Raw genomic sequence first — 15,188 nt, forward strand, 5'->3', positions numbered from 1 at the left:
AGGGGTAATTTAGCGCGGCCAATCCACCTGCCCTGCACATCCTTTTGGGTTGTGGGGGTGAGACCCACGCAGACACGGGGAGAAAGCGTAAACTTCGCACGGACAGTGACCCAGAGCCGGGATCGAACCCAGGACCTCGCCACCGCGAGGCAGCAGTGCTAACCACTGGGCCACCGTGCTGCCCTTGTTTTTGCCACGATAAAGGCTTTAAATAAAATCTAAGGTTTCAGCCTGAAAGGACTGTGGGAACAGAAGTCGACCATTCAGCCCCTCGAACCTCCTCCACCATTCAATGAGATTATGGCTGATCAGGTCGTGCCTCAACTCCACTTTGCCATCTGCTCTCCGCCCCCCCAACCCCCCTTCTTGTCAATCAGAAATCTGTCTAATTCTGCCTTGAATGGCCCAGTCTCCGCTGCATTCTGGGAAGGAGAAATCCACAGACGTACAACTCTTTGAGAGAAAAGAAAATTATCCTTATCTCCTTGATAAATGGTTGACACTTATTCTTAAACCACGTTCCCTGGTTCCAGTCTCTCCCATGAGTGGAAACATCCTCTCAACATCCGCCCCAACAAATCAGCTCAGGGTCTTGTGCATTTCAATATGATCACGTCCCATTGGTCTCGGAATCCAAAGCTGGGTTTGTTATTCGAGGAGTATGTTAATATAATGTCACCGGACGCCTTGTACATGTTTGTAGTGAGTCTCCACCTTGCCTTGTCTTCTCTCCAGGTGAAGAAAAAGTCGGCATTCAACTAAATCTAGAAGCTGAGTTCCACTTCACACACCTCATCATGAAGTTCAAGGTGAGAGAGGGGACATGCTGGGGAGGTCGGTGTTTATCGGCTGGAACTGCATCGTAATCCATTTTATATCAACCGTTTCACACAATCAGAGTTCTAAAAACAATGTTTCCTTATACATCCAATCAGCCCAGTTTTAAACATCAAACAGAAAAGTACCAGTGTTGTCGTGTGTGCTGGACTGGGTTTCAGTTAATATATTTCTCCTATTTTCCCCTTGCTCACTGTTAACTTCTTTTAATTGAGGGTTTATGGTGTTGTACTGAGAGTTATTACAGGAGGTATTTATTCAGGGTATTTACTGAGGATATGCATTTAAGAGAGGTTATTACTGGGTTTAAGTACTGAGGGTAGTTACTGAGGGCATTTAAGGAGGATTATCACTGAGAGTATAACAATAACCTTTATTATTTACTGAGGGTTATTACTGAATTTATTTATTTAAGGTTATTCCTACAATTTAAAAGTAAAACAGATTTTAATTATTCTGAAGCAGTTGCTCTAATACCAGCTTTGTTGTGTCAGGAAGGCTGATGAAATTTACCACTGGCATGTCGATGATGAGAACACGCCCTCAGTTTGGGCCAGACTCCAAATCAGTTTGGCTCTTTGATCAGAACCTTTTACAAACTGGCTTTGAGCCGGCAATGCCCTGGGTTAATTAGTAACTGTGTCCCACCAGTTATAGTATCATACCAGTGCCTTATTGGTCACCCTCACAGTCACGTAGCCGGGGTCACATCCATGGATCAGTCAAGATTTGGTGCTGGATGGAATTCCTTACAGTACCCTGCACCAAACTTTGTTCTGCTGCCAGTAATGAAGTTTTTTGCTTTAGTCCAGTGGCACAGCTTTGACCATGGCAGTACTGAACTTTTATGGAGACACATCTGGGACATGTCAACGATAACAAATCCAGAACTTCACTGCTCATATCTAACTGGCACTGTTCACCCATCACTCCCCGAGCTTCGCTGAACCACATTGTGCAGCGTTCAATTGTTTTGTGTTTGCTCATGTGAGTCTGTTTACTATTGATGCTCACTGTGCTTGATTGTTTAAGCCTGGGTGTGGACTCAGAGTAAAGTAAACAAAGCTGTAGGAAGAGCTGAAGCATGGAGCAGACATTTTAAAGCACTGTGAATAAAACCCGGTAGACACATAGAAACTCATGTGATCGCTGCATTGATCCGGGATATAAAATATACAACCCATTTGTTTCCAATTCAAATACATCTCACATTTAAAAATTCGATCCCTCTCAAATCCCAGCATGGTCTATCTTCAGTGACTCTCTCCAAGATAAACCTGCTCCCCCAGTTCTGGCCTGTTAAGCATCCCTCACTTTCATTGCTCTGTCACAGTTGACTGTGCCTTCAGTGTTGGAGTTCCCTCCAGAAGCCTCTCCACTTCTCTCTCCTCCTTTCAGCTGCTCCTCCAAACCACTCCTTCTTTGGGCTCAGTGTCAAACTTTATCTAATAACAGTTCTGTCAAGCACCCATTTTACTTCATTCAAAATGCTACATAAATGCAGCTGTTACCAGAGCATTTTATTGTCGACTTTTCTATTGATTAGACTTTTCGTCCAGCTGCCATGTACATCGAGAGATCAGCAGACTTTGGTCGGACGTGGAAGGTGTATCGTTATTTTGCTTTCAACTGTACAGTTTCCTTCCCGCGTATCCCCACCGGCCCCCTGAGGAAAATCAACGATGTTATTTGTGACCATCGTTACTCTGACATCGAACCTTCTACGGATGGTGAGGTATGTGTGGTATCCACTTTTACAGTTGGTGAGGTGTGTGTGGTATCCACTTTTACGGATGGTGAGGTATGTGTGGGATCCACTTTTACAGATGGTGAGGTGTGTGTGGTATCCACTTTTACGGATGGTGAGGTGTGTGTGGTATCCACTTTTACAGATGGTGAGGTGTGTGTGGTATCCACTTTTACGGATGGTGAGGTATGTGTGGGATCCACTTTTACAGATGGTGAGGTGTGTGTGGTATCCACTTTTACAGATGGTGAGGTGTGTGTGGTATCCACTTTTACAGATGGTGAGGTGTGTGTGGTATCCACTTTTACAGATGGTGAGGTGTGTGTGGGATCCGCTTTTACGGATGGTGAGGTGTGTGTGGTATCCACTTTTACGGATGGTGAGGTATGTGTGGGATCCACTTTTACGGATGGTGAGGTATGTGTGGGATCCGCTTTTACAGATGGTGAGGTATGTGTGGTATCCACTTTTACGGATGGTGAGGTGTGTGTGGTATCCACTTTTACGGATGGTGAGGTGTGTGTGGTATCCACTTTTACGGATGGTGAGGTATGTGTGGGATCCGCTTTTACAGATGGTGAGGTGTGTGTGGTATCCACTTTTACAGATGGTGAGGTGTGTGTGGGATCCGCTTTTACGGATGGTGAGGTGTGTGTGGTATCCACTTTTACGGATGGTGAGGTATGTGTGGGATCCACTTTTACAGATGGTGAGGTATGTGTGGTATCCACTTTTACGGATGGTGAGGTGTGTGTGGTATCCACTTTTACGGATGGTGAGGTGTGTGTGGTATCCACTTTTACGGATGGTGAGGTATGTGTGGGATCCGCTTTTACAGATGGTGAGGTGTGTGTGGTATCCACTTTTACAGATGGTGAGGTGTGTGTGGGATCCGCTTTTACGGATGGTGAGGTGTGTGTGGTATCCACTTTTACGGATGGTGAGGTATGTGTGGGATCCACTTTTACAGATGGTGAGGTATGTGTGGTATCCACTTTTACGGATGGTGAGGTGTGTGTGGTATCCACTTTTACGGATGGTGAGGTATGTGTGGGATCCACTTTTACAGATGGTGAGGTATGTGTGGTATCCACTTTTACGGATGGTGAGGTGTGTGTGGGATCCACTTTTACAGATGGTGAGGTATGTGTGGTATCCACTTTTACGGATGGTGAGGTATGTGTGGGATCCACTTTTACAGATGGTGAGGTGTGTGTGGTATCCACTTTTACGGATGGTGAGGTGTGTGTGGTATCCACTTTTACGGATGGTGAGGTATGTGTGGGATCCACTTTTACAGATGGTGAGGTGTGTGTGGTATCCACTTTTACGGATGGTGAGGTATGTGTGGGATCCACTTTTACAGATGGTGAGGTATGTGTGGTATCCACTTTTACGGATGGTGAGGTGTGTGTGGTATCCACTTTTACGGATGGTGAGGTATGTGTGGGATCCACTTTTACGGATGGTGAGGTGTGTGTGGTATCCACTTTTACGGATGGTGAGGTATGTGTGGGATCCACTTTTACGGATGGTGAGGTGTGTGTGGTATCCACTTTTACAGATGGTGAGGTATGTGTGGGATCCACTTTTACAGATGGTGAGGTGTGTGTGGTATCCACTTTTACGGATGGTGAGGTGTGTGTGGTATCCACTTTTACGGATGGTGAGGTGTGTGTGGTATCCACTTTTACGGATGGTGAGGTATGTGTGGGATCCACTTTTACGGATGGTGAGGTGTGTGTGGTATCCACTTTTACAGATGGTGAGGTATGTGTGGGATCCACTTTTACAGATGGTGAGGTGTGTGTGGTATCCACTTTTACGGATGGTGAGGTGTGTGTGGTATCCACTTTTACGGATGGTGAGGTGTGTGTGGTATCCACTTTTACGGATGGTGAGGTGTGTGTGGTATCCACTTTTACGGATGGTGAGGTATGTGTGGTATCCACTTTTACGGATGGTGAGGTGTGTGTGGTATCCACTTTTACGGATGGTGAGGTGTGTGTGGTATCCACTTTTACGGATGGTGAGGTATGTGTGGGATCCACTTTTACAGATGGTGAGGTGTGTGTGGTATCCACTTTTACGGATGGTGAGGTATGTGTGGGATCCACTTTTACAGATGGTGAGGTATGTGTGGGATCCACTTTTACGGATGGTGAGGTGTGTCTCCACCACCGACGAACAGCAGCAGCCGTGTGTACCATCTACACTGTGCACTGCAGTAATTCATCAACGCTTAGACAGCACCTTCCAAACCCACGACCACTACCATCTAGAAGGACAAGAGCAGCAGATACCTGGGAACCCCACCACCTCCAAGTCACTCACCACCCCAACTTGTAAATATATCGCCGCACCTTCACTGTCGCTGGGGCAACAGCCTGGATATCCCTCCCTAACAGCTCAGTGGGTGTACCTACACCTCAAGGATTGTAGCGGTTCAAGAAGGCACCTTACCAGCACCTTCTGAAGGGCAGCTAGGGATGGGCAATAAATGCAGCCTAACCAGCAACACACACATCCCCTAAATGAATTTTTAAAAAATTCTTATGGCCTTATGGGGCGAAATTCTCCAGTATCGGGGCGATGTCCACCAACCGGCGCCAAAAACGGTGCAAATCAGTCGGGCATCGCGCCGCCCCAAAGGTGCAGAATCCTCCGCATCTTGGGGGGCCGAGCCCTAACATTGAGGGGCTAGGCCGGGGCCGGAGGAATTTCCGCCCCGCCAGCTGGCGGAAAAGGCCTTTGTTGCCCCGCCAGCTGGCGCGGAAATGACATCTCCGGGCGGCGCATGCGCGGGAGCGTCAGCGGCCGCTGTCAGTTTCCCACGCATGCGCAGTGGGGAGAGTCTCTTCCGCCTCTGCCATGGTGGAGACCGTGGCGGAGGCGGAAGGGAAAGAGTGCCCCCATGGCACAGGCCTCCCCGCGGATCGGTGGGCCCCGATCGCGGGCCAGGCCACCGTGGGGGCACCCCCCGGGGCCAGATCGCCCCGCACCTCCCCCAGGACCCCGGAGCCCACCCACGCCGCCTTGTCCCGCCGGTAAGAGAGGTAGTTTAATCCATGCCGGCGGGACAGGCATTCTAGCAGCGGGACTTCGGCCCATCCGGGCCGGAGAATCGCGGGGGGGGCCCGCCAACCGGCACGGCACGATTCCCACCCCCGCCGCATATCGGTGCCGGAGAATTCGGCAACCGGCGGGGGTGGGATTCACGCCAACCCCCGGCGATTCTCCGACCCGGCGGGGGGGTCGGAGAATCCCGCCCATGATCTTTATATGGGAAACCTTTATGAACCCACAAAGCAATAATATATACTCACCAGGCCCGTGTATCGGAGCTCGTCTCGCATGGTGACACCACTGAACAAATTCATCCACAGCCTTCCTGTGAGTGGCAAGTCACCCTTCCTGTAGCAACAATGACCTTGAGAGTTGTGGCTTCATATCCCTTTCTGACCCTGGTCTCTCCGCACATAAGGTAATATCTTAAATGGAGTCATCCATTTGGATGATCAATCCCACCCTGACCACACAAAAACTGCCTGCTCTCAGTGGGAGGGGGTTGGTTGGTGGTCTCGGGGTAAATGCCAACAATGGGTGTGATTTCAGTCTGTTAGTGAGACAGGAAGAAAGTCATTCACCCAGACCCCCGAGGTCATTGTCGAGGTCAGTTACTGGAATCAGGATGTCTGGGTGTAGCCAGCACCCCCAGGGACATTCCCAGTTCCTTGTCCAGTCTTTATTTTAAAAGATTTCTCCATGATCCTCAGCACTTCACTCAGAAATCTTTGTTCAAGATCCCTCCAGACCCGGTTCCTACCACCCAGGACACTGATCCACCTCACAACTGATTACGTTCAGACACAAGTATAAAGATAATACATATTAAAAAGAAACAAAGCGGGGCCAGACAGCAACACAGAAATACACAACATCAATCCTGGAAACGGTACATCAACACCACACTGGAATTTCGTTCCGGACTGAGATTTTCCAATTCTTTGAGCAAACTCTTGTGTTAAAATTCCTGCCCAAATGCTGGATTTCACTGTGCGTGGTGTGGAAGGGATTGAACCACCCTCAGGTGTTTCAGAGAGATTGACATTGCGGCAGGGATTCTGCTTTACACAGCAGCTCCTCGTATTGGCACGGTCTCATCATTCTTTAACAAGTGTGTCCGTTCTTCTAGCCCAACATGCCAGTGCTTCGCATGTGTGTACTGGGCTCAGTGGATAGTGCGCTTGCCTGTGAGTTAGAAGATTGTGGGTTTGAGTCCTGAGGGACAGGAGCTGACACTGGGCGAGTGCTGCCGTGTGCTGGAGGCGATGCTGTACAGGACGTGTCAGCGCTCTCAGGTGCACATAAAATACCCCACGTGCATATAAAATACCCCACGTGCATATAAAATACCCCTATTGGAAGAAAAGCAGAGCGATCGCCTGCTGTTTAGGCAACATTGCTCCCGCGGCCAACAGCGTCAAAAGCAGGTGACCCAGCCATTCACTGCTGAATAAAGGGATCTTGCTGGGCACGTTTGGCTGTGGCATTTCCTACACAACGGCAGTCATACATGTCCTGCACAGCACCTTGTTGTGGGTAGTTCCTGGCATGCTTTGATGTGACAAAGTGCCTGCAAAATGAAAGATTTGGATTACCATTGGCACTTTGTTTCGCACCTCTCCCAAATGATAAAGATTATTAATAATGTCTTGGACTCTTGACAAACATACATCAGGCCTGCCAGGAATTTGTTACAATTGGATGTGAATTTCCACAGCCTGAGGGAAAGTTAAACAGCGTGGTTTAAATGATTACCTGAGACCATTCCAAGTTTTTAACTTTTCCACAACAATCTTTCAACTGTCCCAAATACAGGTGACGAGGTGAGTTCCAGCACATGGATCCCAGGATGACAGCTCTGTTTATACAAGGAATGAAAAGAACTCGGAGGAGTAGATTGGAATGTTCATTAGCCTACGTATCTGGATTAGGCAGTGCAGGGTCAAACGTTGTGACTTCATTCCAGAGATTCGAGTCCCAGATTTCAGGAGTTCGATCCTGAAATATTTCAGAATAAAGCTGCAAAGTGTGAGCACTGAGGGGTTACTGCTGTGTTGGAGGTTCCGCTGACACTTCAAACTGAGACCCGGGGCTGCATTCTCCGTTTTGGAGACTAAGTCCGCACGCCAGCGCGGAAACGGGGGTCTTTTATACCAGGGAAACTGGTGTAAATCGGCCACCAATTCTCCGTTTTGCCGGGACTGGCAGGGAGGCAGCGTAGAGCTCGCGGCCCTGAGCACTTCAGGTTCCATGGCCGCGCGGGCGCACGGTGGCAGCCCGCAGCATCCGCGCCGTGCTCCATGGCGGGCCGAGCCCGCGGACCCGGACCGCAAACGTAGTGTCCCCCTTCGGTCGCTCGCGCGCCCCGGACCGCCCGCCCGCAGTGCACCCAGACCCAAATGAAGCCCCCCCCTGCACGAGGATCGGCCCTCCCCCAACTGTGGCGGCGTCGGACTGAGCCCGCAGCTGCCACGCAAGGTTCCCGGGCGGTGTGCGCACACGGAACCCACGCCGTCGGGAACGTGGCCGGTCGGGGACGGAGCATCGCGGGGCGGGCTTCAGGCAATGGTCGGAGGCCGTGGATAATCGGCACAGCGCAGTACACCGCGTTTCAGGGGTCAGAGACAAAAACTGGTGCCGCTCCCAATATCGGCTTCAAAACGGACCCTCCGCCCTGTCGCCGAACGCAATTTGGGCGTCGGGCAGTGGAGAATCCAGCCCCCAGCTTCTCTATCATGTGACTGTAAAAGATCCACAGTCACTAGTCAAAGATGATTGAGTGAGGAGCGGGGGAGCGGGGAGTGGGGGAGTTGGGGAGCAGAGAGTGGAGGAGCAGGGGAGCGGAGAGCGGGGGAGCGGAGAGTGGGGGTGCGGGGGAGCGGGGGAGGGGGATGGGGAGAGTGGGGGAGCGGGGGTTGGGGAGAGCAGGGGAGCGGAGAGCGGAGGTGTGGGGGAGAGGGGGAGCGGGGATTGGGGGAGCGAGGGAGAGTGAGGAGTGGGGAGAGTGGGGGAGGGGAGAGCAGAGGAGAGGGGTAGAGAGGGGAGGGGGAGGGGAGAGCGGGGGAACGGGGGATAGGGGAGCGAGGGAGGGGGAGTGGGGTTTGTGAGGGAGTGGGGAGCGGGGTGCGGGGGAGCAGGGGATTGGGGGTGCAGGGGAGAGTGGGGAGCGGGAAAGGGGAGAGCAGGGGAGAGGAGAGGGGAGAGCGGGGGAACGGGGGAGAGGGGAGCGAGGGAGGGGGGATTGGGGGAGTGGGATGGGGAGAGGGGAGAGTGGGCGGCGGGGGAGTGCTGGAGCGGGGGAGTGGGGTTTGCGAGGGAGTGGGGAGCGGGGTAGTGGGGGAGCGGGGTAGTGGGGGAGCGAGGGAGTGGGGAGCGGGGGTGTGGGCGGCAGGGGAGCGGGGGAGTGGAGAGTGGGGAGCAAGGGAGTGGGGGCGCGGGGGAACAAGGGAGTGGGGAGAGGAGGAGCGGGGGAGAGGAGGAGCGGGGGAGAGGGGAGCGGGGGAGAGGGGAGCGGGGGAGAGGGGAGCGAGGGAGTGGGGAGAGTGGGAGCGGGGAGAGGGGGTGAGGGGAGCGGGGGAGAGGGGAGCGAGGGAGTGGGGAGAGTGGGAGCGGGGGAGCGGGGGAGTGGGGGAAGCGAGGGAGGGGGAGCGGGGGAGTGGGGGGAGCGAGGGAGTGGGCAGCGGGGTGTGGGCGGCGGGGGAATGGGGGAATGGGGGAGTGGGCAGTGGGGAGCAGGGGAGTGGAGAGTGGGGAGCGAGGGAGTGGGGGAGCGGGGGAAACGAGGGAGTGGGGAGCGGAGGAGAGGGAAGCGAGGGAGTGGGGAGAGTGGGAGAGGGGGTGAGGGGAGTGGGGAGAGTGGGAGCGGGGGAGAGGGGAGCGAGGGAGTGGGGAGAGTGGGAGCGGGGGAGAGGGGAGCGAGGGAGTGGGGAGAGTGGGAGCGGGGGAGAGGGGGAGCGGGGGAGTGGGGAGTTGGGGAGTGGGGAGCGAGGGAGCGGGGGAGTGGGGAGGGGGAGTGGGGAGCAGAGGAGCGGGGGAGTGGGGAGCGAGGGAGCGGGGGAGTGGGGAGCGGGGAGCGGCGGAGTTGGGGAGAGGGGGAGTGGGGAGCGGGGGAGTGAGGGAGAGGGGGAGTGGAGAGTGTGGAGCGAGGGAGTGGGGGAACGAGGGAGTGGGGAGAGGAGGAGCGGGCGAGAGGGGAGCGGGGGAGAGGGGAGCGAGGGAGTGGGGAGAGTGGGAGAGGGGGAGCGGGGGGAGTGGGGAGGTGGGGAGCGGAGGAGCGGGGGAGTGGGAGCGAGGGAGCGGGGAGTTGGGGAGATGGGGAGCGGGGGGTGGGGAGTGGGGGAGTGGGGAGCGGGGAGTGGGGAGCGGGGAGCGGGGGAGTGGGGAGAGGGGGAGTGGGGGAGTGGGGAGCGAGGGAGCGGGGGAGTGGGGAGCGAGGGAGTGGAGAGCGGGGAGTGGGGGAGTTGTGGAGAGGGGGAGTGGAGAGCGGGGGAGTGGGGAGTGGGGGAGTGGGGAGCGAGGGAGCGGGGGAGTGGGGGAGTGGGGAGCGAGGGAGCGGGGAGTGGGGGAGTGGGGAGCGAGGGAGCGGGGGAGTGGGGAGTGGGGAGCGAGGGAGTGGGGAGTGGGGGAGTGGGGAGCGGGGGAGCGGGGAGTGGGGAGCGAGGGAGCGGGGGAGTGGGGAGTGAGGGAGCGGGGGAGTGGGGAGTGGGGGAGTGGGGAGTGGGGGAGTGGGGAGCGGGGGAGTGGGGGATCGAGGGAGCGGGGAGTGGGGGAGTGGGGAGCGAGGGAGCGGGGGAGTGGGGAGCGAGGGAGTGGAGAGCGGGGAGTGGGGGAGTTGTGGAGAGGGGGAGTGGAGAGCGGGGAGTGGGGGAGTTGGGGAGAGGGGGAGTGGGGGAGCGGGGAGTGGGGGAATTGGGGAGAGGGGGAGTGGGGAGTGGGGGAGCGAGGGAGCGGCGGAGCGGGGAGTGGGGGAGTAGGGAGCGGGGGAGCGGGGAGTGGGGGAGTGGGGAGTGGGGAGCGAGGGAGTGGGGAGTTGGGGAGAGGGGGAGTGGGGAGCGGGGAGTGGGGGAGTGGGGAGCGAGGGAGCGGGGGAGTGGGGAGCGAGGGAGCGAGGGAGCGAGGGAGCGGGGCAGTGGGGAGCGAGGGAGCGGGGGAGTGGGGACTGGGCGAGTGGGGAGTGGGGAGCAAGGGAGCGGGGGAGTGGGGGAGTGGGGAGTGGGGGAGTGGGGAGTGGGGGAGTAGGGAGCGAGGGAGCGGGGGAGTGGGGAGTGGGGGAGTGGGGAGCGAGGGAGCGGGGGAGTGGGGAGCGAGGGAGCGGGGGAGTGGGGGGTGGGGAGCGAGGGAGCGGGGGAGTGGGGAGTGGGGGAGTGGGGAGCGAGGGAGCGAGGGAGCGGGGGAGTGGGGAGTGGGGAGCGAGGGAGCGGGGGAGTGGGGGAGTGGGGAGTGGGGAGCGAGGGAGCGGGGGAGTGGGGAGTGGGGGAGTGGGGAGCGGGGGAGCGGGGAGTGGGGGAGCGAGGGAGCGAGGGAGTGGGGAGTGAGGGAGCGGGGGAGTGGGGAGTGGGGGAGTGGGGAGCGGGGGGAGTGGGGGAGCGAGGGAGTGGGGGTGTGGGGAGCGAGGGAGTGGGGAGTGGGGAGCGAGGGGAGCGGGGGAGTGGGGAGCATGGGAGCGGGGGAGCGGGGAGTGGGGGAGCGAGGGAGCGGGGGAGTGGGGAGCGAGGGAGCGGGGAGTGGGGGAGTGGGGAGTGAGGGAGCGGGGGAGTGGGGGAGTGGGGAGCGAGGGAGCGGGGGAGTGGGGAGCGAGGGAGCGGGGGAGTGGGGAGTGGGGGAGTGGGGAGCGAGGGAGCGGGGGAGTGGGGGAGTGGGGAGCGAGGGAGCGAGGGAGCGGGGAGTGGGGGAGTGGGGAGCGAGGGAGCGGGGGAGTGGGGAGTGGGGAGCGAGGGAGTGGGGAGTGGGGGAGTGGGGAGCGGGGGAGCGGGGAGTGGGGAGCGAGGGAGCGGGGGAGTGGGGAGTGAGGGAGCGGGGGAGTGGGGAGTGGGGGAGTGGGGAGTGGGGGAGTGGGGAGCGGGGGAGTGGGGGATCGAGGGAGCGGGGAGTGGGGGAGTGGGGAGCGAGGGAGCGGGGGAGTGGGGAGTGGGGAGCGGGGGAGTGGGGAGTGGGGGAGCGGGGTGTGGGGAGCGAGGGAGTGGGGGAGTGGGGAGCGAGGGAGCGGGGGAGTGGGGAGCATGGGAGCGGGGGAGCGGGGAGTGGGGGAGTGGGGAGCGAGGGAGCGGGGGAGTGGGGAGCGGGGGAGTGGGGAGTGGGGGAGCGAGGGAGCGGGGGAGTGGGGAGCGAGGGAGCGGGGGAGTGGGGGGTGGGGAGCGAGGGAGCGGGGGGAGTGGGGAGTGGGGGAGTGGGGAGCGAGGGAGCGAGGGAGCGGGGGAGTGGGGAGTGGGGAGCGAGGGAGCGGGGGAGTGGGGGAGTGGGGAGTGGGGAGCGAGGGAGCGGGGGAGTGGGGAGTGGGAGCGGGGGAGCGGGGAGTGGGGGAGCGAGGGAGCGAGGGAGTGGGGAGTGAGGGAGCGGGGGAGTGGGGAGTGGGGGAGTGGGGAGCGGGGGAGTGGGGGAGCGAGGGAGCGGGGGAGTGGGGGTGTGGGGAGCGAGGGAGTGGGGAGTGGGGAGCGAGGGAGCGGGGGAGTGGGGAGCATGGGAGCGGGGGAGCGTGGAGTGGGGGAGCGAGGGAGCGGGGGAGTGGGGGAGCGAGGGAGCGGGGAGTGGGGGAGTGGGGAGCGAGGGAGCGGGGGAGTGGGGGAGTGGGGAGCGAGGGAGCGGGGGAGTGGGGAGCGAGGGAGCGGGGGAGTGGGGAGTGGGGGAGTGGGGAGCGAGGGAGCGGGGGAGTGGGGGAGTGGGGAGCGAGGGAGCGAGGGAGCGGGGAGTGGGGGAGTGGGGAGCGAGGGAGCGGGGGAGTGGGGAGTGGGGAGCGAGGGAGTGGGGAGTGGGGGAGTGGGGAGCGGGGGAGCGGGGAGTGGGGAGCGAGGGAGCGGGGGAGTGGGGAGTGAGGGAGCGGGGGAGTGGGGAGTGGGCGAGTGGGGAGTGGGGGAGTGGGGAGCGAGGGAGCGGGGGAGTGGGGAGTGGGGAGCGGGGGAGTGGGGAGTGGGGGAGCGGGGTGTGGGGAGCGGGGGAGTGGGGAGCGAGGGAGCGGGGGAGTGGGGAGCATGGGAGCGGGGGAGCGGGGAGTGGGGGAGTGGGGAGCGAGGGAGCGGGGGAGTGGGGAGCGGGGGAGTGGGGAGTGGGGGAGCGAGGGAGCGGGGGAGTGGGGAGCGAGGGAGCGGGGGAGTGGGGAGCGAGGGAGCGGGGGAGTGGGGAGTGGGGAGCGAGGGAGCGGGGGAGTGGGGAGCGAGGGAGCGGGGGAGTGGGGAGCGGGGGAGTGGGAGCGAGGGAGCGGGGGAGTGGGGAGTGGGGGAGTGGGGAGCGGGGGAGTGGGGAGCGGGGGAGTGGGGAGCGAGGGAGCGGGGGAGTGGGGAGTGGGGAGCGAGGGAGCGGGGGAGTGGGGGAGTGGGAGCGAGGGAGCGGGGGAGTGGGGAGCGAGGGAGTGGGGAGTGGGGGAGTGGGGAGCGAGGGAGCGGGGGAGTGGGGAGTGGGGAGCGAGGGAGCTGGGGAGTGGGGGAGCGCGGAGCGGGGGAGTGGGGAGTGGGGGAGTGGGGATCGAGGGAGCGGGGGAGTGGGGGAGTGGGGAGCGAGGGAGCGGGGGAGTGGGGAGTGAGGGAGAGGGGGAGCGGGGGAGTGGGGAGCGGGGGAGTGGGGGAGTGGGGAGTGGGGAGCGAGGGAGCGGGGGAGTGGGGAGTGGGGGAGTGGGGAGCGGGGGAGCGGGGGAGTGGGGAGCGAGGGAGTGGGGAGTGGGGGAGTGGGGAGCGAGGGAGCGGGGGAGTGGGGAGTGGGGGAGTGGGGAGTGGGGGAGTGGGGAGTGGGGAGCGGGGGAGTGAGGGAGTGGGGAGTGGGGAGTGGGGAGTGGGGAGCGGGGGAGTGGGGAGTGGGGGAGTGGGGAGTGGGGAGTGGGGGAGTGGGGAGCGGGGGAGTGGGGAGCGGGGGAGTGGGGAGTGGGGGAGTGGGGAGCGAGGGAGCGGGGGGAGCGAGGGAGCGGGGGAGTGGGGGAGTGGGAGTGGGGAGTTGGGGAGAGGGGAGTGGGGGAGCGAGGGAGCGGGTGAGTGGGGGAGTGGGGGAGTGGGGAGTGGGGAGCGAGGGAGTGGGGGAGTAGGGAGCAAGGGAGCGGGGGAGTGAGGGAGTGGGGGAGTGGGGAGTGGGGAGTAGGGGAGTGGGGAGTGGGGGAATGGGGAGCGAGGGAGCGGGGGAGTGGGGAGCGGGGGAGCGGGGGAGCGGGGAGTGGGGGAGTGGGGAGTGGGGGAGCGGGGGAGCGGGGAGTGGGGAGCGGGGAGTGGGGAGTGGGGAGTGGGGAGCGGGGGAGTGGGGGAGCGGGGAGGGGGAGCGAGGGAGTGGGGGAGTGGGGAGTGGGGAGTGGGGAGTGGGGGAGCGGGGGAGCGGGGGAGTGGGGGAGTGGGGAGTGGGGAGCGGGGGAGTGGGGAGCGGGGGAGTGGGGAGCGGGGGAGCGGGGGAGCGGGGGAGTGGGGAGCGGGGGAATGGGGAGTGGGGAGCGGGGGAGTGGGGGAGCGGGGGAGTGGGGAGCGGGGGAGTGGGGAGCGGGGAGCGGGGGAGTGGGGAGCGGGGGAGCGGGGGAGTGGGGAGCGAGGGAGCGGGGGAGTGGGAGTGGGGAGCGGGGGTGTGGGGAGCGAGGGAGCGGGGGAATGGGGAGTGGGGAGCTGGGGAGCGAGGGAGCGGGGAAGTGGGGAGCGGGGGAATGGAGCGGGGGAGTGGGGAGCGAGGGAGCGGGGAAGTGGGGAGCGGGGGAATGGGGAGTGGGGAGTGGGGAGCGGGGGAGTGGGGAGTGGGGGAGTGGGGAGCGGGGGGAGCGGGGGAGTGGGGGAGTGTGGAGTGGGGAGCGGGGGAATGGGGAGTGGGGAGTGGGGAGCGAGGGAGCGGGGGAGTGGGGGAGTGGGGAGTGGGGAGCGGGGGAGTGGGGAGCGGGGGAGTGGGGAGTGGGGAGTGGGGGAGCGGGGGGAGCGGAGGGTGGGGGAGTGGGGAGTGGGGAGTGGGGAGCGGGGGAGCGGGGAGTGGGGAGCGGGGGAGTGGGGAGTGGGGAGCGGGGGAGTGGGGAGTGGGGAGCGGGGGAGTGGGGAGTGGGGGAGCGGGGGAGCGGGGAGTGGGGAGCGGGGGAGTGGGGAGTGGGGAGTGGGGGAGCGGGGGAGCGGAGGGTGGGGGAGTGGGGAGCGGGGGAGTGGGGAGCGGGGGAGTGGGGAGTGGGGAGCGGGGGAGCGGGGAGTGGGGAGCGGGGGTGTGGGGAGCGAGGGAGCGGGGGAGTGGGGAGCGGGGGAGTGGGGAGTGGGGGAGCGGGGGAGCGGGGAGTGGGGAGCGGGGGTGTGGGGAGCGAGGGAGCGGGGGAGTGGGGAGTATGCTCCAGTGTCCAGACCAATAGCTGCCTCTGCCAGCATCACTAAAAATGATTATCTGGTTATTT

General features: G+C 61.2%; 1 protein-coding gene across 1 annotated transcript in view; it reads left to right on the top strand.

Moving 5' to 3' along the window:
* lamb2l (laminin, beta 2-like) overlaps window positions 1-15,188 on the top strand; it is a 334,455-nt gene that overhangs the window by 134,561 nt on the left and 184,706 nt on the right. Inside the window, exons 5-6 of the mRNA XM_072473107.1 lie at window positions 736-809; window positions 2,384-2,572. Of these exons, the coding sequence (XP_072329208.1) occupies window positions 736-809; window positions 2,384-2,572 (263 nt within the window). The remainder of the gene's footprint in view (window positions 1-735; window positions 810-2,383; window positions 2,573-15,188) is intronic.

Source organism: Scyliorhinus torazame, chromosome 13 (genome assembly GCF_047496885.1).
Source record: "Scyliorhinus torazame isolate Kashiwa2021f chromosome 13, sScyTor2.1, whole genome shotgun sequence".
NCBI classification, from domain to species: Eukaryota; Metazoa; Chordata; class Chondrichthyes; order Carcharhiniformes; family Scyliorhinidae; genus Scyliorhinus; species Scyliorhinus torazame.